Source organism: Salmo salar, chromosome ssa01 (assembly GCF_905237065.1).
Source record: "Salmo salar chromosome ssa01, Ssal_v3.1, whole genome shotgun sequence".
Lineage (NCBI taxonomy): Eukaryota > Metazoa > Chordata > Actinopteri > Salmoniformes > Salmonidae > Salmo > Salmo salar.
This window is the reverse complement of record NC_059442.1, coordinates 140401311-140425663: the sequence shown is the minus strand read 5'-3', so window position 1 is coordinate 140425663 and position 24353 is coordinate 140401311. Positions and strand designations below refer to the sequence as shown.

The 24353-nt window shown below is 42.4% G+C and overlaps 1 protein-coding gene across 1 annotated transcript in view; it reads right to left on the bottom strand.

Moving 5' to 3' along the window:
* LOC106565912 (astrotactin-2) overlaps positions 1-24353 on the bottom strand; it is a 448985-nt gene that overhangs the window by 224593 nt on the left and 200039 nt on the right. The window contains exons 5-7 of the mRNA XM_014133602.2: positions 11857-11964; positions 8613-8759; positions 6189-6356 (exon numbers count right to left, since the gene is read on the bottom strand). Coding sequence (XP_013989077.2) covers positions 6189-6356; positions 8613-8759; positions 11857-11964 — 423 coding nt within the window. The remainder of the gene's footprint in view (positions 1-6188; positions 6357-8612; positions 8760-11856; positions 11965-24353) is intronic.

Below are 24353 nucleotides of genomic sequence, written 5' to 3'. Positions count from 1 at the left end.
AGGGAAAGAAGGGAAGTTGGGCTTGGGTTTTCATGAAATCCTGAACGAGAGAGGTGATGCTATTTCACATGTATCCTCCCCGTGCTGAGATGTGCTAATGTGGCCGATGGCTGGAGGAGCAGGTGGTGTGGCATTACTGATAAGCCGGAGGGATTTATCTAGAGTGTGTGTGTGTGTTTGTGTGTTTGAGCGTGTGGGTGCGTGTATGCCTTTGTGTGTGTCCAGGTGCCTGTGCGTGTGTGTGATTGAGCTGGCCCCGGACCAAACCCATTCACACGCCACTGAGGCAGAAGGAGACATCCGTATACACAGGGCCAGTGGAGCCATGTCATTCAGCCATTGACTTCCACTGTGATACCTCACATGAGATGAGGATGATAGTTAAGGCAGGGAGGAAGAGGCCAGGAGATTGTTTATCAAGCCAGGATGACACAATGGTGTGGTAATGACAGTGATGGTAGGCTGGGTGGCATTAAAGGATGGTGGAGTGACACAGAGACAGTGTTTGAGGTAGCTGAGTAAAATGACTGCAGCTGGCCAACTGGTGATACAACACAGAGGAGATGTAAAGTGAAATGTGTTTTCTTATAGGAGTATAGGAGTGTGCTTGTAATTACAACGTGCACCCTTTATTGGGTAAATAAAGTATTTTGAAAGGAATTTAATTGTTTGTTGATTGATCTGATACATTCTCCCACTCAATTCTGATTCCCCAACAACAACTTTAGACTTACACATCTCTATGTTAAAAGGAGAGGGAACTAAAATCTCATCTGTCATTAATACAGCATCTCCAAAAGAACGTCCCTCTCTGTTATCGGGGTTCTATTGAAGCCTCATCACCACAAATATTTTATCTTGCTTTGAGGCATGCGTTCAGGACCCCCGCCTCAGATAATGCCTTTGCGTAGTATTTTCATAATAGATGTGTTATCAGGTGGTGCGTGTTTGCTTTCTTGAAAGTCTTCGGGCTTTATCTCCTTCTCAGGCATTTGACTTTAATTCGGTGCAGAGGCAAGTTCACACGGCCAGGAAATGAATTTAGATCCCCTCGCCGCGCCTTTTTTTTTTTCAATGACAGCTTATCAGGCGCTCCTCATTCTCCAGCAGTGGTTCGTTTACAAAACTGCACATTGCACCGATTGTTTCCCAGGCCTTACTGTGAGCCAGTAAAGACAAGTTGGAATGAGTGAGCGCAGATGATGTCAGGGCTAGGGGTTAGGGGACTTGTGTAGTGTGCATTTTTAGGTTTTGGAAGGAGTGGTGGATGGATAAAGGCAGGTGTTTAGCTAGGCAACGTTGAAGAGACAGGATCTGCTAGTAAACCCACATAACAACTGGTCCATTCACACATCATCTGGAGCATATTTTAGAAGCAGCTGATTTGTAATAAAAGTAAACACTGCTTCTGTAGATAAACCGCTCATATTGTTTACCAAAGCATCACTGCATGGATATGAATGCAAATTGATTCAGCTTTATAAAGTTGAAATATTCTGAATTAAGAGAGAAAAAGCTCAACAATAAGCAATTCTGGTGACAGAGGACCATATCAAAACCAAAGAGTGTGAATTGAATCTCACAAATCTACCCCTAAAATACATTCTCACATTCAGTAACTACAAGAGAGTTAAATATACATGTACATCACTTTAACAAAGCTGTACTTCAGTGTTCTGAACATTCAGAACACCTGCTCTTTCCATGACATATTCCATGACCAGGAGAATCCAGGTAAACGCTATGATCCTTTACTGATGTCACTTGTTAAATCCACTTTAATCAGTGTAGATGAAGGGGAGGAGACCGGTTAAATAAGGATTTTTAAGCCTTGAGACAATTGAGACATGGATTGTGTATGTGTGCCATTCAGAGGGTGAATGGGAAAGAAAATATTTAAGTGCCTTTGAACGGGGTATGGTAGTAGGTGCCAGGTGCACAGGTTTGTGTCAAGAACTGCAACGCTGCTGGGTTTTTCACGCTAAACAGTTTCCCATATGAATGATCAAGAATGGTCCATCACCCAAAGGACTTCCAGCCAACTTGACACAAATGTGGGAAGCATTGGATTCAACATTGGCCAGCATCCCTGTGAAACGCCCCGACGAACTGAGGCTTTTCTGAGGGCAAAAAGGATGTGAACTCAATATTAGGAAGGTGTTCTTAATGTTTGGTATACTCAGTGTAAATTCCTCTAAGAGTTCTCTCACACACGCTCGGCTGCTTGTGTAAGAAAAAGGGGGCTAGCTCGCTGAAAGCTATCATTTCAATTATGTCGAAACAGCCCTGCTCTTTTTCCCATCTCCATTTTCTCCCTTCATTCGCTGTACCACAATCATGCTTTTCACAGAAACACAAAACACCATACGGGCTCTAGGCAAACGGAACAAAGACCCACTGAGAAGAAAACAGCATAAAGATAGTGTGTCTCCATCTCCTCTCTACTGGGTCCACTTGTGTGCTGGAAGACACAGATGAAAACATGAGAATGTGCTCTTTTGAGGAATGACTTTAATTTCCCTGTCTGAGAAGAGATGAGAAGCCTCCAAAGAGAGGCTGTACATTTGTTGCCAATTACTGACTGAAACAATCTTTTTAATTTGGAGAGAGAGAAAGAGAGAGAGAGAGAAAAAGAGAGAGAAGGGGGTAGGGAGAATGCTATGTGCCGTATAACTGTCCATATACTGAAAACATAGCCTTGAAAATGTAGAGGACATAGAGGAGACAAATAGATCTGCTGAGAAGCATGCTAATTTTGGTAGGTTGAATGTCTTAGCTAACATGGCATACCCACATTATTAGTAACAGCACAAGAAAAGAGCCCGCCAAGAAGATTACAAACAGTACTTAAGATTCTCTGAAAAAGTAATAGCTGTATTGTCTAAAATAGCTTACCTTTCAAATACATCGATGTTTCCCAATTTAGCAGAATAGTTGTCTAGGTACTGTATGTTCAGGACAGAGTCTAGTATACTGTATGATTTACCTTCCTCACCATGACACAGACAGAGAGTGCTGCCAGTGCCAAGTCCATCAGTAGTAGTTTATGTGTGATGTGTTGAGTGGCCTCCTACTGTATTCCATTATGCATCAGCCCTCAACATGCCCTTGTCTGGGGTGATATAAATTGCACCTACATTACAGCATGTAATCCATGTTAATAAACTTAGACTGACTCTACTACAGTAGGACAGGGGGAAGTATCCCACCCAGGGGACCAGACACGTTCTACCATCTGTGCTTTTACTGTGTTTTTTTGTAGGTTTTTGGGATTGGGTCCACATAAAATAATTAATTTGAGGATAAGCCAAATGAAAACTTAGTGCTAAACTGCTTTTGTGTTGTGGATTTCTTGTGGGTTCAAATAAACAACTGTGTGGAACAGAACAATATGTTTTACTGATGGTTCAAACAACAATATCCTATATATTGACCCCCGATAGAACAGGTGTTGACAGAAACTGTTACAAACGTCCCATTATAGCCCCTTTACGTGTCCGGTTAGTTCTCCTACCCAGGACTCAACAGGCCTGCAGTGAAACATTTCCAGACGACTTCCTTTACGAGACAAAGAATCCAGATTGATGATTATAACACAATGTGATGGTTCTCCACCCCGGCGAGATTATTTCTCTCACGGCTGAGTTTCTTAGGCAAAGCAAAGTCTCTCTCTGCTTACTCTGTGAGAAGTAGATTAAAAACTAAAGTGACACTTCACATTTGCATGAAAATCGCCCTTCAATGCACACCAGTCATTAAGTGGGGGTAATTGAAAAAGAAAAATTGAGGAGCGAATCAACACATCTGGTGAATCGGTGATTCTGTACCATGACTCTAAGTAGCGAGGGATAGGGCTTTGATAGCGCTCCAACCCATTGAGTCTAATGGTCATTAGCAAGGAGTCTTCTACCTCTTTGTTGGCCATAAATACCGGAGCATGAGCCATTAGGTTGGACTATAGTGGCCCATGTTGACTGATTTAATAAGGGAGAGCAATTGTTCAATTTCAAATCCTACTAAAGTTGGCCAGGCGTCTGGCCCATGTGTGACTGCCTGCGAGCGTGAGTGATGGAGTGGTTATGCAAAATGTGTCAAGGCTGTGGGTAACTGGTGAAAGGAGTCAGGCGCAGGAGAGCTGAGATACGTGGACAAGGTATTTAATTTTTAAAAAAACACCAGTATAAACACAATACTATGGTGCTGGAAAAATACCGGTACCACAAAATAATCGGGCGTAATAACAAAACCCGGTAACAATATACCAGCCGTCAGATACAGCCTTACAATAAAACAAACACGCAGACAAACATGGGGGAAACCAGAGGGTTAAATAATGAACATGTAATGGGGGAATTGACACCAGGTGTGTAAAAAACAAAGACAAAACAAATGGAAAATGAAAAGTGGATCGGTGATGGCTAGAAGGCCGGTGACGTCGACCACCGAACGCCCCTCGGAACAAGATGTACCGACTACGGCAGAAGTCGTGACAAAATGTGTGTGTTATCCATTGAAACACGGCAAGTGATCGTTTGGACGGTGGAGGTGTCAAAGAGTTTAAACACACAACGGAGCGTAAAGTTGAAAGGCACGTGTTCATATGGAGCCAGATATATAGTTAATAACCAAGTTATATTTATAGTCAAGTAATAGTCAAGTATATACTAAGGCCCTGTTTCTCCTGATGCCAGGATAAACTATTGGCCCTATAATCAAACAGGAACTTCAGCCTACCATAAAAATGACATCACCATTCCCATCAAGCCTCAAACTATCAGAATCATTCTTGAGACCTTGCCATCTTTCAAGAGACCACTTGCCCTCCTAGACCCCCCAAATATTCCCGATACAGCATCAGAGAGCCTTATTCTATAGGGCTCTCTGATGTTCCGGAGTTCCAGGGTTTACGCAAATGCAGCAGAAACCCGTGGAGTAAGACATTTACATTTACATTTACGTCATTTAGCAGACGCTCTTATCCAGAGTGACTTACAAATTGGTGCTTTCACCATATGATATCCAGTGGAACAACCACTTTACAATAGGACATCTATATATTTTTTGGGGGGGAGGGTAGGGGGAGGGTTAGAAGGATTACTTAATCCTATCCCAGGTATTCCTTAAAGAGGTGGGGTTTCAGGTGTCTCCGGAAGGTGGTGATTGACTCCGCTGTCCTGGCGTCGTGAGGGAGCTTGTTCCACCATTGGGGTGCCAGAGACACCCCATTTCACTGCCTCTCCTTCACTTTTATGAGGCTAACCTTTACTGTTTACTTAGCTTAGCCGCAGCGCTAATTCATCATCACTCATAATAACTCACATCAGACATCTTTTAGGGTCTCAGGGGGCTCCTTATAGACTTCAGTATTGGTGTGAAAAGAAAGGGGTCTGCGATAGGGAAGTATCAAAGCTATCAGACAGCAAGTCTAAATGTCAGCACTCTGGGCCCAGCGCTGTGCTAAAAGCACATTGAGAGGATGTGGTGAGGAGAGGAGGGTAATATTCTCCACACAGTACTCTGTGACATTGGCTACTCTTATCTGTTTGACTCCTAACCGGGGCTGGCGGGGGTTGAATGAGACCCAGAGCCAGAGATTAGCACTGAAGGTCAAGAGCAAATAAATGTATTTGCCGTAGAGATCCCATCAGCGGCTAAACCTCAGCCAGATGTGTTATATATCACCAAATCTTGAGACAATTCTTTCTTTCCCAAGGAACTCTCTGGAGATTGCAGCAGGGACATATACATGTATGTGTGTGTGTGTGTGTGTGTGTGTGTGTGTGTGTGTGTGTGTGTGTGTGTGTGTGTGTGTGTGTGTGTGTGTGTGTGTGTGTGTGTGTGTGGTTGTTCTTCTATTTTCGTAGGGACCTGAAATCCCCAAATTTCCCCACAAGGATAGTAAAACAAGGAAAATGTCCCACGTCCCCATGATGACAAAGGCTATTTTATGCTTAGGGGTTAGGTTTAGGGTTACAATTATGGTTAGGGTTAGGGGTTAGGTTTAGGGTTAGGTGTTAGGTTTAGGATTAGGCGTTAGGTTTAGGGAAAATCGGATTTTGAATGGAAATAGATTTTAGGTCCCCATGCGGATAAAATAACCAGTGTGTGTGTGTGTGTGCCTCTGGCTGTATGCGTGTGTGTGTGTGTGTGTGTGTGTGTGTGTGTGTGTGTGTGTTTGTGTCACTAACCCGTCTCTTGGTCACACAGCTGTTCACAGGGCTCGGTGGTCCTCTGGCCACAGTAGTCTCTGACCCACTGGGTGGAGGAGTTGGTCTGGTAATAAAGGATCAGCTTGGCAGGGTTCAGCCAGTTAGACACGTCCAGGAAACTGCCCATGCTCACCACAAAACTACTTCCTGGAACCAAAAGGGAACAGAACACACTTTTACTCATCACATTTCTCTCAGCAGATCATACTGATGTAGTTTGAAGTACTACAGGATCCTCCATCATTCAACGCTCAGTGTAACATATCCATGTTTATTGGAGTGAAGATCTTTCTACTGCTAACAACCTGGCTATTCTCTTCCTCTTACTAGCTCGATAGGACATAGAACTGGATATTCAAACATGTTCAATGACCCATTAGTTAAAATGTGAAAATAATGAACACCTTATAAAATATCAATATTATGAGGATACAGTTCAATAAAAATATTATCTACAGCACAATTAACAGGTATTGATGCCACTTCCACTTTGAACTCAGGTGATGTGAAGTGATAGGCCAGTCAGTGGTTCACCCATAGAGATCCTATTAAATTACTATAGGGGCTATGTCATAAACTCTCAAAGTCCCGGAATGGGGTGAAAATGGCAGCCATATTGGTCAGGGAAAAAATCCAAAACAGTCTAATTGGAATGAATGGCAGAAGAGGCATAATGCTGTTTTTACTTATGCAGGAAAATAAAACAAAGGCATGTGATATATCAGAAATTGTGTAATAGAATTATTGCCAACCTAAAATATTCATGTCCATTCTAGTATTCTAATTCCTAATTCTATGGGTTCACCAATCAGCCCAGGGAACAGTGTAATAGGGTGCTGAGTGATTCAATCCCTGATTTACTATTCAGCCGTGCCATTCCTACCACAATCGTTAAACTCCAATCACTAAACGGATTATTCTTAATTGATGCTATTGATTATTTTCTCCAGGGGGAGCAGTGAAGACATTATATTTCTACCGTCTTCAAGGATATAGATTCAAATAACTAGCACTATGCATGTTTGTAGTGTGTCCGTGTGTCTGTTTGCGTTCTCGAGACAGGAGAAAGTGAGAAAGAGACAGAGAGAGAGAGAGAGAGGGGAGGAGCAAAAGAGAAAGTCACAACCCACTCTGCAAAAACTGGTGGAATCAACATTGTTTCCACATCATATCAACCCAAAAAATCTAAAAAAGATTGACCCCCCCCCCGCCCTTATATCTGTTGGTGGGGTCTCTGCTCTGCATTTGTTGGGTATTTACACTCCTGAGCCCACTCAGCTCCCTGATAATATCCCCCAATCTGACTGAGTTAGCACCAGTCTGCCACGGGTGGCTGATGAGGGATATTTCTGCCCCCCATTCGCTGCCATTAAATGGCGGCCGTGCGTTTACTATCTTAACTACAAATGCTCCCAGCGTCCACCAGGAGCAAAAAAACATTGTGCTCAGGACAGCACTTCACCAAAATAATATCAACCTTAGTCTGGGGGACTAAGGCATCGGTGACCAGACTACCTGTTCTGTTCTGCTGATGTGTTGGACGCACAGCTTTAGAAGATAAGCGAGTGGCTAATTAAATTGCTTGGGCTCTTCATAATCACTCTCCTCCTTCCATCCATCCCTCCCCATCTCTCCCCTGGCCCTTTAGCTTACGGCGAGGAATGGGGAGTCCTGGTATCTTGCCAACTCCAGACCTATACCCATGGACCTCCCATGTCCGAAGACCTCTCAGTCAGGATGGAAGTGTAAATACTCTGGAAACTGGAGTAATTATCTAGTAACTTTTCCTATTCTGTCAGGATGCATGTGGTTTGTCCCCTGATGCAGTTTTTACAGTGTGTGCATGTTTATCTAACAGTGGTCCATAGAAATGCATAGCAATTATGACTGTATTGTTTGTTCCAGCCTAATTAACAAGGATTAATGTAGTATCTCTCAATTATGTGACGTACTTACTATAGAATGTTGTAGTATACTGTAGAATGCTATAGTAAATACTACAGCATTTAATTTGCATATACCCTGCCCATTCCCCTCCCCTATATCACAATTTCTGCCAGAAGCGCTGAACAATCCTTTCAGAACCCAGTCCTATGTACAAGTTATAGCACATTTTCTCTTTTAGTATTTCTCCAGTAGGTTTCCTCAAGGAGAAAGACTCCACTTATATGTCAAACATAATAAAACCAATAACATTGTAAATACTACAGTAATGTCAGCAAAAACACTACAGTAAATACTACAGTATAAAACATTATGCAAAAACACTAAAGTATTTACTATAGTATATACACTAGTTATTTTACTACAGTATTTATACTATAGTTAACTGCAAATACTACAGTATACTGTGGGAGAGAGAGAGAGAGTAGTTAGATGAGGAAGTTTATGGGGGATACTAACCGTCGGCAACAAAGTGTTCGGGCACATGGAGAGTAACCTTGACGGTGAGAGAGCAGGAGAGCTGCGTGCCGTAAACCACAGCCAAGACACACGTACTGATGGTGATCAACGTCAGAGTGGCCTTGTTCATCGGGCTGTGTGGACAACCTGAGGGAGGGGGAGACGGGAGTTAGGTCTCACATCAAAACTCAGGGAAGGTGCAGAGAAAACACATGCAAATTATGACTTAATTAAGCTGTTAGGACACAACACAGAAATGAATTCAAAAACAAGAATAAACAGGAATATGAACTCTTTTCTGAAAATGTCTATTTAATCTGAAATGTAGCTTAAATTGATCAGCACCATGTCAAAACCACTTTTGGTGGTCCAAAAACTGTCAAAACAGTTTCATTTCAAACACATTGTTCTTACCACCAAACATTCCCTTTTCACAAAAAACGAACTAGATAAAAACACCACATACACTCCAGTTAGCCTCTGGCTCCTGTAGATGTAGGGGGAGTTGTTGTGTTTTGATTGGAGTTTTGGTGGTGAGCTCAGAACCATCCAGGGTTCTTTCTAAACTGATTTATGAACAGCACAAGGGCTGTAGTCCAGCAGAGGCAATTAATCGTCATGATAAAAGATGTTAAGAAGGCCCAGCCTCTTTCCACCAGTACAACATCTAGTGTTGCTGATAAATGACACCATCATCTCTGACAGCGTTATAGATGGATTGTTTTGGATGCCCTTAGGGTGTCTGTGGGCTTCTCTCCACATTGGGGAGAAAGGGAGCTGAAATGAGCTCATTATCTCCCATAGAGTGGAATTCATCATACAGCAGCACGCAGGTGTCATATCAAGTGCCAGCTTACCAGTCACCAAGGTGAGGGCAGAGCTGTTATTGAGGGTCAATGGAAAGCCTGCTATTTGCTTCTGGATGACGTGTAATGATACAACTTAACTTTTCCTTCCAGTTAAAGCATCTCACCTTGAGCTATACCTCACTTTAACCGCTGGAATCACACATGTTCTGAAACCAACCTTACACATATGGCTCATACTGTGCCGGTGTTACATTCCAATAGCTGCTATTTCCAGCAAATGTGGGAATGGTTGCTATATGGAAGTGATGGAGCTTAAAAAAAATGCATAAGAAACATTTTTCACTAACGAGAATTTCAGTACTTCTGATCCTGCGAGGCCATTAGACTGCGACTGATAAACAGACAAGACCCTCCAATCACCTGGGTGGACAAACAGTAATGCCCACTGTGTGTGTGTGTGGTTGGGGACAGACATAAAAGAGGATGAGAGAGAGAGAGAGAGAGAGAGAGAGAGAGAGAGAGAGAGAGAGAGGGAGAAATTAAGAGACACTCCAATCACCTGGATTTATCTAATGACCCTGCCATTTCGGCTGGACTGGTGCAGTGGGTGTCTATGACAACAGCTCTCCAGCAACTAATCCCATCTGTGTGAACACTCGGGAATGATTAGGTCTGTGAGGGGGCCCTCAATTACTGTAAAAGCCTACAGATAACACTAACAGATGCATACACACGGCCACACATCAACACAGGGGATGATAGGTTGGCACATATATACGGACACTCACACACTTATATACACATTCATTCACACACACAAAAACGGCATAATGGCAACCACACAAACACACTAGCACATGCCAACTGCAAACAAAACGACATAATACTCAAAGCACAAGTACATTTGGTACACACAATCTGAATTTCTACCACACTCAATCACAGGCTCATACTAGCACCCTTCACACTTGTGCGCCCACGGTCTCCAGCTAATGCATGTTAACAGTGTCCTTTTTTATAGAGAAGGCTGCAGTACAGCCAACAGCTAAGATAAGCTTACTGTCATAATACACCCATATAACATACACAATCATAAACACAAAAACACAAATAAACATGCATATTATGCAAACATGAATGTATTAATGCACAGGGACGCGCTCACAAACATACAAGAAAGTCACATTCACAAGGACATCCAAGATCACACACACACACACACACACACACACTATCAAATGGCAGTTTGGTTATGCAGACTAAATCATGGCATCCATTAAGGCATTTGATTCAGCTTGCTTATCATTCAGACTCCATTTTCCTCAGCTCATGTATCTGCTGAGTGTCATGATGGTGCTATAAAGCCTTCTAACACCACTCTGGGGATGCCAATGTCTTCCCTGCTTCCAGCTCCACTCACAAACCCAAAGATATCTATTCTTACTTCAGTCGGCTCAGTCCCTTCCATGCTCCCCATACAGTTACATTGCATTTTTTTAACACCACCACTGTCAAAACAGTAAATGTAGTCATAAGCCATATTTTCAGAGTTGGATTTTTAGTTACACTGTTATTTTTTCCATAACTAAGTTGTTGTGTTTTTACAGTAGACCCAACGGTGAAATATTCTCTAGTGGTAGGATTTCACCCATTCAATATTCTCTGGTGGTAGGATTTTACTCGTTCAACGGCTTTGGCTGCTTCAGTGAAAATTCAATTCACACACTAGTCTATCGAAGCTTTGGTTCTGTCAGTGATAGAGAATGAACAAATGGGGGTTGAAATCTGGTTGAATTTGGAAAACGAATTTGCATAGCAGCATGTCCCAGGGCTGGGCGGAGGGAGTTGATACTGGATTTTTCAAATCATCAAGCTTCCCAACAAAGTTTGCAGTCAGTACTGAGAAGGTCAGCAGGCACATTTCTATTGAGAGCGAACTTCTCTGTAAACACACTTAAGAAATCACATTGACGAAAATGGGAAATTGCCCTTGAAATCCACTTAGATTAAATTCTAGCCGTAGTTTCCTCTTTCCACACACATACTGTATATGGACAATGACGCACACACACACACACACACACACACACACACACACACACACACACACACACACACACACACACACACACACACACACACACACACACACACACACACACACACACACACACACACACACACACACACAGCTTGCTTAGAGAGTACCACTTCCTCCCAATTCGATCATTACTTGGCGCAAACTCGAGACCTCTGCCTCACAAACACACGTGACCACCCTCCTCAAGCGTCTTAGCCGATCACGTCACCTCAAAAGCTAGCTTGTGAGGTGACTCAAGCGGGACACTTAAGGCTGAGGAGTAAGTTTGGCACATCCCCATGTTCTACACACGCATGCGCACACACAAACTCACACACGACTTCTCTAGTCTCACCTCTGCTGCGCCGGCGGCCTCTGTGCTGCTCTGTGTAGAACTTCAGCTGGGTCTCATCATCACCCTCTGATCCCGAGTCTCCTTGGCGCCCAAACACACTACCAGCCACTGGAAGAGGAGAGACAGAAGGCAAGAAATAGGAGATGAACGGCATGGAGAACAATTGGGTCATAAGTGTATATTGTTGCCAGTGGTGCAAAACTGCCATTACTGTGTCCGTCTGGGATGGACTCACACAATGTGTTTTTGGAGACAGCTCGTTTCAATCAATAGCACACCACATTCAATCATAACAGACCACATTCAGCCATTCATTTCTCAGTGTTCCCTCTTCCTTATTCCCTCACCCCCCAACTATAGGCCTATACAATACTCACTGACCCATCAAGATCTCCAAATAAATGGTTGACTACCATACAGCAAACATATTGCTTTAGTTTCCAACGAGCCTGAATTTCCCACTCAAAACATTTCCTAGGCCCTTGAAAGTCAAATCCGCTAAGTGTTTAGGCTACACTGCAGTCTATTCAAAGTTGCAGCTCTCTGTCAGGGTTCTTCAACTCATCCTAAAAGCACGCTGTTAAAATCTCATCTCTCAAGGACTGCAAACACAATCTCCCTGTAATGAAGAAAGGAGAAACTAAAAACGCAATGACTGCAATATGCCTTGGCCAACGTGTCTTTAGGGCGAGCTGTTTCGCATTGTGTAGTGAATTAGTAAGTCTAGTTGAAACACCGGATCAAAGGTACTAATTTTGCACCTCACGCAAAAGCGTGCCAAGGAGACAGGAGTGCAAGCAGCTTTCGCACGCAGGTTCTTGGACTGAATTATATTTAGGGAAAACAAAATCAGCATTTGATGGAAGTTGATGGAAAGGCCTTTTAGATGTCTCACTTTGTGACATTTTCAGGCCGGCATTATTGAACACTTTCTATTAGACGAGCTGTTTACATGGGCTCGCTAGGCACACCCTTCAAGGAGTTTTATGGAGCGGATCACTTGAAAGGCATGCTGCCCTTTAACCACTGAATAAAGCCATTGCAATGCACATCAAATATGTGATGATCTGCAGAAACAGAATGAAGCGTGAAGCCTTAGGTCGATGAGACCAAACTTCACCATAGTAAATAGTAACAATATATAATATATTGTAGTGAAATGTACTCAACACCTAGCAACGCCATCAAAGGGTTCTAACATCTTGGCGTATCGAATTAAGGTGTTGACTTGACAGTCGCCGGACCCGGGTTCGTATCCCGGTTGGGACTACCCCCACCGAATTTGCTACATTATTGTCAGAAGTGAGATGTCGCCTGTAAGACCATCGGAGAGGCGTGTACACATCAGCTTGGCATAGAGAAGTGTGGGGGCATGCTCTCCCAAAGGAAAGTGGTAATGTAGCGACCTTAACCAAACTGTGATTACAGTGTCTGGGATGGACTCACACAATGTGTTTTTGGAATTGGTTTGACAGTCGCTGGGTCCGGGTTCGAGTCCCCAAATTCGAGTCCCCAAGTCCCCAAACAACAATATGCAGTAGGTGCCCACTGTTCAACAATAGCAGGAGGAAAAGTTAAATGATAGTAATACAAAATAAGAAAATGTTTCAAAAAGGCAATGAAACAAAACGAAAGGACTCGGACTAAGCAGGCATTATGGCCAATATAACCCACTAGGCACAGGTGGGGTCTACTAGGCTCTGACCACCATCTACATGTGCAATTCTGTGAATGGCAAAATCAAACACTTGTCACACCATTATATATTGACCTCCCCCATGGCCACGTCAACACCTTAGAGCATTCCAAAATGTCCCACAATCTAGCAGGGATCTAATTACTCACATTTAAAATATAAGCAAAACACCTTCGGAAATCATAGCCATGTCTAAAGCAGACTGGGTAAACACTCTTTGAACATATAAACGGTATCAACAACATATTCATTAATTAGCATCACATAGGCCTAATTCCAAACAAAACAGAAGACAGGAGAATGCCCCCCTGTGCCCAGAAATACTGGCACACATTTGCGTGCACTTTAGAATGCACAGTGGAGCACGGACCAACCGGTGAAGCGCAGCAACACAAACAAAAGAAAGAATGATGATAGAAGCGGATTCAATGGCCGTGGGATAACATAAGAGTGATGACACGAGGGCATATGAAGTACAGACCTTCGTCTCCTGAGTACAAACCTTTTTTCAATCCGTTCAAGCCTTCATCTCCTGAATACAAACCAACTGGACTTACATGTACAGATGTCAGATCTTAATAATACCCATTTTGTCACAGGAGGAAAATAATCCTGCAGTAGGAGGATTTTAATAAATATTGAATATTTAAAATTGCCGCCAGGACCAGCTGGATGCGGTGTTTGTAGGCTATACAATAACTTCAACTGCAGGTCCACTGGGCGTCAGTTCAAGTAGCCTATTTAAGCTACGTGCAGGCCAAAGTGTGTCTCGTGTGAATTCTTACATGGATTATAGTACATTTTCATATTTGTAGGGGGTACATGTATTTCTAATGAGGGAAAATCTGTTTTTTAGATTCATTGTTTTACTATATGTTCAAGTCAATCAATATGCCAAATAAATTGTTGGTTGCCTCAGTGCTAGTGTGATCCAGAGGTTACAGCCACTGACCTCAAATTATGTTAACCTGTTAGGGCTAGGGGGCAGTATTTGCACGGCTGGATAAAAACATTTACCCGATTTAATCTGGTTACTAATCCTACCCAGTAACTAGAATATGCATATACTTATTATATATGGATAGAAAACACTCTAAAGTTTCTAAAACTGTTTGAATGGTGTCTGTGAGTATAACAGAACTCATTTGGCAGGCAAAACCCTGAGACATTTTCTGACAGGAAGTGGATACCTGATGTGTTGTATTACCTTTAAACCTATGCCATTGAAAAACACAGGGGCTGAGGAATATTTTGGCACTTCCTATTGCTTCCACTAGATGTCACCAGCCTTTACAAAGTGTTTTGAGTCTTCTGGAGGGAGATCTGACCGAACAAGAGCCATAGAACGATGATGGCCCATTAGACACCTGGCGCGCGAGTTCATGTTGGGTACCCTCGTTCCAATACGTTATAAAAGAGAATGCATTCGTCCACCTTGAATATTATTCATGTTCTCGTTAAAAAAGGCCCTAATGATTTATGCTATACAACGTTTGACATGTTTGAACGAACGTAAATATATTTTTTCCCCTCGTTCATGACGAGAAGGCCTGCTGGCTTAGATCATGTGCTAACAAGACGGAGATTTTTGGACATAAATGATGAGCTTTTTTGAACAAAACTACATTCGTTATGGACCTGTGATACCTGGAAGTGACATCTGATGAAGAGAATCAAAGGTAATGGATTATTTACATAGTATTTTCGATTTTAGATCTCCCCAACATGACGGCTAGTCTGTATCGCAACGCGTATTTTTCTCGGGGCGCAGTGCTCAGATTATTGCAAAGTGTGATTTCCCAGTAAGGTTATTTTTAAATCTGGCAAGTTGATTGCGTTCAAGAGATGTAAATCTATAATTCTTTAAATGACAATATAATATTTTACCAATGTTTTCTAATTTTAATTATTTAATTTGTGGTGCTGACTTGACTGCCGGTTATTGGAGGGAAACGATTTCCTCAACATCAATGCCATAGTAAAACGCTGTTTTTGGATATAAATATGAACTTGATAGAACTAAAAATGCATGCATTGTCTAACATAATGTCCTAGGAGTGTCATCTGATGGAGATTGTAAAAGGTTAGTGCATCATTTTAGCTGGTTTTATGGTTTTGGTGACCCTGTCTTTGAATTGACAAAACATTACACACAACTCTTGTAAATGTACTGTCCTAACATACTCTAAATTTATGCTTTCGCCGTAAAACCTTTTTGAAATCGTAAAACGTGGTTAGATTAAGGAGATGTTTATCTTTCAAAGGGTGTAAAATAGTTGTATGTTTGAAAAATTAGAATTTTGACATTTATTTGCATTCAAATTTGCCGCTCTTGAAATGCACCTGCTGTTGATGGAGTGCACCACGGGTGGGACGCTTGCGTCCCACCTAGCCCATAGAGGTTAACAGACAGTAACTATGATGATGCAATCGCTCTTCACAAGAGAAGATTTGAAAGGAAAAATCTTGTGATTAGTGCTCACATGTCAAAGCTGCTGAATCTCACTCCTGTGAAGAATCCTCTGACCTAAATGCATGGAGGCAGCTATATGATGAATGTGAAATTCAGACTAGGAGCTTGGAATCACTGGGTGTATTGCCAGAAACCTACGGAAGCCTACTATGCCCAATCTTACTGCATATGATTCCAGAAGACATAGCTCTTGACTATTAGTCATCAGAGGGGAGTAGATGATGAATGGAAAGTGTCTGAGATAGTCAGTTTCGTACAGAGGGAGGTTCAGAACAGGGAGAGAGCACTACAAATGACAAGATCATGCAACCAACAGAAAGAGAGCAAACCATGGAACAAGTCATGCTCCTTCAATGAAATGAAAACAAAAAGACCCAACATGCCATCTGCTGCGGCACTGCACACAGCCAGCCAGAAGGAACAAAACTGTCTATTCTGCGACAGTGCAGACCACAAATCAGAAAACAGGCTCAGACCACAATATTGCTGCACGCAAAGAGAAACTAAAGGACATGGGAAGATGCTTTGTATGTTTAGGACAGAAACACGTAGCAAAATTCTGTAACGTCAAAGACATGTCATGTGCAACATGTGGAAGCAGACATCACATTGCTGTGTGTACCGGTAAGACGAGTGAGGTGCAACCCCCTACTGTTTCTGCAGATGCTGTTATTTCCTCAGTTATTCCCCATACAGTGAAGATGAAACCAGATGGACAGAACAATGTGTTGCTACAAACGGCAAAGGCATGGGTAGAAGGCCCATCGAGCAGGAAGATAGTTTGTTGCTTACTAGATGGAGGCAGTCAGAGAAGCTTTGTACATAAAAACCCTTGTGAATCGTCTGAAGCTACCAGACAAGAGGCATTCACTCTTCACACGTTTGGATCCTCTGCTCCAGCAATGTCCCAACGCAACACAGTAAAATTAATCTTGGAGAATGTGTGGGACAAACAGCAGAGAATTTAAATAGAGGCAATTGAAACCCCACAAGTGTGCACAGCTGTGATGAAGGTTCCTGGTGAACAGATTCAACATGAGCTCAATAGAAAGGGACTGCAGCTCGCAGACTTTCCAGAAGATGACAATGATCCTGAACTCTCTGTCCTGATAGGAACAGAGTACTACTGGCAGATAGTATCAGGCTGAGTGGAGCAACTGACAGAGATGCTGTTTGCTTTAGAGAGCACGTTTGGATGGGGCAGTGCAGGGACCAGTGTCCATGGAAAGTGTCTAGTCTCCAAACAGCTGCATGCATTTTGGGAGCTTGAGTCTCTGGGTATCACAAGTGAGAAACCACAGAACCCAGAGGAAAACAAGGCTCTACAGAGGTTCGAGAGAACAACCGCCTTCAAAGATGGACGATACCACGTGTAGTTGCCATGGAAATGAGAAATGCCAGAACTCCAAGACAACTATAGAATTGCCAAGAAACATTTTGAGGTCTGAAGACTGAAGAAGGATGGGACGTTGTACAGCAGATACAACGAAGTAATAAAGGACTACTTACAACAGGATATGGCAGAGGATGTGCCGAAAGACAGCGCATCAAGCGCAGACAATGTGAAATACTACTTACCTCACCATGCAGTCCTCCGAGAGGACAATTTGACGACAAAACTGAGAGTGTTGTTTGATGCCTTGTCCCATGAAGATTGCTGTCAATTCCTCAATGACTGTCTACTCACAGGACCAAACCTGAACGTGGATCTGCTCATTGTTCTGATAAAGTTTAGACTACATGAGATCGAATTCATGGCAGACATCAAGAAGGCTTTCCTGCAGATATCCCTAGAAGAGAGAGACAGAGATGCCGTGAGATTCCTGGGGCTCACAGGCCCACCAAGGGGAGAAAATGAAGAGGATATGCGCGTGCTGAGGATGAACAGAGTGGTATTTGGAGCTTCCCCAAGTCCATTCTTGCTGGCAGCTACAATCAGGACGCACCTGAAACAATATGAAACAGAACAACCAGAAGTTGTAGAGACATTGAGAGAGTCACTCTATGTAGATGACTTCATTGCAAGTTCATGCGATGTTGAAGAGGCTTACCTTGTGACAACAACTGCAAAGTGAATGCTGTCTACTGCAGGCATGGACCTATGCAAGTGGATGACCAATTCTCCTGAACTGAAAACAAAATGGGAGGAGAGTACGACAATTGACCACCCGTTGGCGCTAGAAACACAAGGAGTAGTGCCCAAAGTTTTAGGTTGAGTGTGGAGACCGGGAACAGATTACTTTGTGTTTGACCTCAGGCTGCTACTGAGCATTCTAAAGCAAAAGGAAAACACAAAGAGAAGTGTTCTGCATTCGTCTGCACGTATCTTCGACTCTCTTGGCTTCCTGACCCCCTTCAACATCAGTATCAAGTGCATGTTCCAGGAAATGTGGGAGAGGGGACTCAGCTGGGATGAAGAGTTACCACCTGATCAGATATGAGAATGGCAAAAGTGGTGTTCAGAACTACCTCAGCTACACCAGCTTGCCATACCAAGGTGGTACAGAACAGACATGCAGCTACAGACCAGCCACACACTGAAACTACAGTAGCTTACCTGCAAGGTGAATCATAAGACAAGGAAACAGAGAAACAACGACAAGTCTAGTCGCATCCAAGTCCAGGGTAGCTCCACTCAAGAAAATGATGCTGCCACGCCTGGTGCTCATGGGAGCTGTGATTGGAGCGAGACTAGCAAACAACCTGATGACCACACTGAAAATGGAACAAAAACAGATGTATAGATGGCCATTCCGTTGATATACTGCTTAGAAATATAGATGAACAGTTTTGTTCATCAGGGGAAGATTTTATAACTTTAATGGGTTGCAGAGTTAATGTTTACAGTGAATTTATTGAGCTGTATCTTAAGATATTTTATTTACAGTTATTTACATATGTAAGAGTAATTGTATTTGAATTCATGTGATGGAGATTGAGAGAACTATGTACATATTTCTGTTGTATCGGTTATTATTGGATTACGCTATTGACTGCAAGTAACAGAATGCCATGCGACAGGAAGTAAAAAAAAAAAACAGAACGTGCCAGTTATGTACAAGTGACTATCTTGGCTAGCAAATTTCTTTTATTGTTTTGTAGAATCTAAAATGGTAAAATGTAATGTGAACAAGTATTATTAAAATGAAGCTTTCATCTCACAACCGACGTCCTGAGTCATTATTTCGAAGATAGTTATACTATATACTCAAGTCATTTCTGAAGGAAGTAACTTACTTTTTACTCCTGTACATTTTACCAAAATCACTTCAGTTACATAGATTTATATTGTTGCTGTCGGATGATAACCTATTAACTTCAAATTTGGTGATTTTAGTTTTCTTACATGAATCAATACTTGATTCCCCTTTATGTCTGTATGAACGTTTCAAGACCCCTTGACCAATGAAATGTATTCAAAATAGCTTTTCATCAAAACTCTTAAGTACATTGGCTCTTAAAGTTGTCCGTCAAACCCTGTATACCCATCACGATTCTTGAGGTGAAGCACGTCTCCCTCAAAGGATTTTTTTTTTTTGTGGGTTCTTAGCAAGACGCGATCAGAGGTAAGATGCACTTTAATTACATTCTGCCTTTGTAATATTAGATATAATTCTGCTGTTGAAATTGTGTTTTGAGAGTGCAAAACAAATGGCTAGGTAGCTAACATTAGCTGGATCAACTAGTCAGTCCAGCACAGCATCCTCCCACTCCATTGCGCTCTCTCACTCTGTGTGTGTCTAAATGTGTCTGTTTTTATGACGAGGCCTATAAGCACATCTGTCATACAGTCAGTGTATCATCTCAGTAAGCATTTTGTGTTATATACTATAAATAATGTGTTGGTTTGAGTTTTTTATTTACAGCTTGTAGCGGCACAACCGAGTGGGAGGAAAATGGTCCAGCCAAGAAAATAAAATACCCTTCAAAGTTGAAAGGAGAGGTTCGGAAGAGAATGAGGATGGAGGGTAAATCCTACCTTGGCAGGAAAAAGATGATTGAGATGACTATGGCAATTGATATATGCACTGTTTGATGATTTATTACTTACATGATTCTTACCTGATTACATACCTTGATGTTTAATTCCATGCTGAAATGTGTTTGACTTGCATACTAGTAACAATATTGATAGTGACATTTCAATATTGATTGTTGTTTGACTGTTGTAACTTGCCTGATTCTTTTTTATCTTTCATTCTGCATGAAAGATGAAACATCACACTTGGTGAAATACATTTCATTAATGCTATTGAAATTGTTAAATTAATTATTCCAATGTCTCGAGTACCATTTACCTTTTTATGAAATTGAGCACATTGATAGATACTAAGTCAACTTTGAATAAGACTGTAATTGAAACTGTACAGCTTACGAACTTTGATTACATTGGAGACGTCCTGTGATGGAAGACATCTGCAAGATGGTGCTGGCAGGCACCAATAATAATAAATTAATGTAAAATCAATTGCACTAAGTTGTTGTCCTTTTTGTTTGCTACCGGTCAAAAGTTTTAGAACACCTCCATTTGTTCAGTTTTTATTGAAATTCACACAGTTTAATGTCTAAATGTACTCTGAAATTAAAGCATAGAACAAATTAACAATTGGAGACAAAATAAATCATGGAATAGTTTTGTTTAACCTGTTAGGGCTAGGGGGCAGTATTGACACGGCTGGATAAAAAACATACCCGATTTAATCTGGTTACTACTCCTGCCCAGTAACTAGAATATGCATATAATTATTGGCTTTGGATAGAAAACACTCCAAAGTTTCTAAAACTGTTTGAATGGTGTCTGAGAGTATAACAGAACTCAAATGGCAGGTCAAAACCTGAGAAGATTCTGTACAGGAAGTACCCTGTCTGACCATTTCTTCCCCTTCTTGATTATCTCTATCCATTACACGGGATCTCTGCTGTTACGTGACACTTCCTACGGCTCCCATGGGCTCTCAGAAGGCGGCAAAAAGCTGAATCGTGGCTTTGCAGGCTCTGGCTGAAAAAAAGTAGCGCGTTTGGGTAGTGGCTGGTTACAGTACTGTGAGACTCAGGCGCGTGCCCGCGTCGACCGAATGCTTTGTTTTCTTTCCTCTGTTTACCTAAACGCAGATTCCCGGTCGGAATATTATCGCTTTTTTACGAGAAAAATTGCATAAAAATGGATTTTAAACAGCGGTTGACATGCTTCGAAGTACGGTAATGGAATATTTAGAAATGTTTTGTCACAAATTGCGCCATGCTCGTGACCCTTATTTACACTTCGGATAGTGTCTTGAACGCACAAACAAAACGCCGCTATTTGGATATAACGATGGATTATTTTGGACCAAACCAACATTTGTTATTGAAGTAGCAGTCCTGGGAGTGCATTCTGACGAAGACAACAAAGGTAATCAAACTTTTGTAATAGTAAATCGGAGTTTGGTCAGGGCTAAACTTGGTCGGTGTCTAAATGGCTAGCCGTGATGGCTGGGCTATCTACTGAGAATATTGCAAAATGTGCTTTCACCGAAAAGCTATTTTAAAATCGGACACCTCGATTGCACAAAGGAGTTCTGTATCTATAATTCTTAAAATATTGTTATGTTTTTGTGAACATTTATCGTGAGTAATTTAGTAAATTCACCGGAGGTTTGCGGGGGGTATGCTAGTTCTGAACGTCACATGCTAATGTAAAAAGCTGTTTTTTTATATAAATATGAACTTGATTGAACAAAACATGCATGTATTGTATAACATAATGTCCTAGGTGTGTCATCTGATGAAGATCATCAAAGGTTAGTGCTGCATTTAGCCGTCTTCTGGGTTTTTGTGACATTATATGCTAGCTTGAAAAATGGGTGTCTGATTATTTCTGGCTGGGTACTCTGCTGACATAATCTAATGTTTTGCTTTCCTTGTAAAGCCTTTTTGAAATCGGACAGTGTGGTTAGATTAACGAGAGTCTTGTCTTTAAAATGCTGTAAAATAGTCATATGTTTGAGAAATTGAAGTAATAGCATTTCTAAGGTATTTGAAAATTGCGCCACGGGATTACACTGGCTGTTGCGTAGGTGGGACGATTTCGTCCCGCCTAGCCCAGAGAGGATAACAACATTTTCTCTAAATGTTTTACCTATCAATGTAGCCACCTTTTCTAGACATAACAGCCAAACACACTCGTGGCATTCATTCTACAACGGCAAACAAATATTGCTCGGAAAGTTCTTCCTAACACTGTTGAAGAAGTTCCCACAAATGTGTTGCACTTGTAGGTTGCTTTGCTTTCACCCTTCTGCCCAGTTCAGCCTAAACCAGCTCGATGGGGTTTAAGTCTGGAGACTGTGCTGGCCATTGCATGATTTGAAGCCTACTGTCTTTTCTTCTAGGTAGTTGTGACATAGCCTGGAAGTATGTTTTGGGTTATTATCTTGCTGTAGGATGAACCCCATAGCCTGGAGGTATGTTTTGGGTCATTATCTTGCTGTAGGATGAACCCCATAGCCTGGAGGTATGTTTTGGTTCATTATCTTGCTCTAGGACGAACCACTGACCAACTAGGCGTACACCAGAGGGTATTGCATGGCGATGCAAAATGCTGTGGTAGATGTTGTGGTTCAGGGTGCCACTGTGCAAGGCACTGCAAAATGCTGTGGTAGCTGTTTTGGTTCAGGGTGCCACTCACTCTGTGCAACGCGCTGCAAAATGCTGTGGTAGCTGTTTTGGTTCAGGGTGCCACTCTATGCAAGGCACTGCAAAATGCTGTGGTTGCTGTTTTGGTTCAGGGTGCCACTCACTCTGTGCAAGTCGCCGACTCTAGATCCAGGAAAAGAGCCCCAGACCATCACGCTTCCTCCTACATGTTTGACAGTTGGTATCACACACTGAGGAATCATCAATGGCGTACAAAAACCCTGCGAGATGAACCAAAGATTTGATTCAGCGGTGCATAAGACCTTCTTTCAGTCTTCAGTAGTCCATTGGCGGTCCTTCATGGCCCAGGCAAGCCTCTTTTTCTTATTTTGCCATCTTAGCAATGGCTTTCTTACTGCCACCCGACCTGTCAAACCTGCAGGTCAAAGTCTTCTCTTCACAGTTGAAACTGAGACTTGCTTACTTCGAACAGTGTTGAGCTGTGCTTGAAGCTGTTGTCCTGTGAGCTGCCTATCACGCAAGCTGTTGACTCTCAGAAACATGTTTTCTGATTCTGTTGTGTCTTTGGGTCTGCCAGACCTCTTCCTGTCAGAGTTTCCTCCAGTTTCCAAGTGCCTTTTGATGGTGTAGGAAACTGTACTCACTGACACCTTGGCTTTCTTTTCAATTACTCTAAAGGAAAGACCTACACTTTTAAGGGTTATAATGGTCTGTCTGTCTTCCTTTGTTAATTGCCTTTTTCTCACCATGATAGCAATATACTACTTCCTGCAGTACAATACTGTCCAAATAATGCTTAAGGAAGTCTAGTAACACAGTCTGTTCCCATACTGCTTTTATACAGACAGAGGGTTTGTAAGTAATCAACAAAAGTTGGGGCATCTGTAGGACTTGTTAGCATCAACTTTCAAGGATTAATTTACTTCCATTGCTGCAGAACAGCTGTAAATTGTTAACCCATTACTTATTCCCCCCCAAAATGACTTTTTTTATAACTCTGAAAGGTACATTATTTTTCCGTTTTTGGTAACCTAAAATGATTATTTAACCTCTGGCAGATTACCGCTTACCTTTGTACCAGTTCAGGTTATTCACTGGACTTGAAGTGCTTACATTTCAATAAAAACTGGAGTTCTAAAACTTTTGACTAGTTTTAATTTGTTTTGTGACTGGATCATTTTTTACTCGAGGAGTTTCTTAAGAGGGCTACTTTTACAAATTACAATCTAATTAACAAAGGTGCAGAACCCGGATGCACCGAAACACAAAAACCCCCACAAAAATAACCCCAAACTAAAGGGAGGGAAGGGAGGGTGGCCACCGTCACCGACGGCTCCCGTGCTACACCCCCCCTCCCCAATCCTCCAACTACGGAGGTGGCTCAGGCTCCGGATTTAGTCCCCATTCTAACCTGCCCAACCCCCTTGAAGGCTCATGGCTGCAGACCACTGCTGAAGGATCTGGGCTAAGGTGCGTCGCTGGAGACCTCGGGCTGAGGTGCGTCGCTGGAGACCTCGGGCTGAGGTGCGTCGCTGGAGACCTCGGGCTGAGGTGCGTCGCTGGAGACCTCGGGCTGAGGTGCGTCGCTGGAGACCTCGGGCTGAGGTGCGTCGCTGGAGACCTCGGGCTGAGGTGCGTCGCTGGAGACCTCGGGCTGAGGTGCGTCGCTGGAGACCTCGGGCTGAGGTGCGT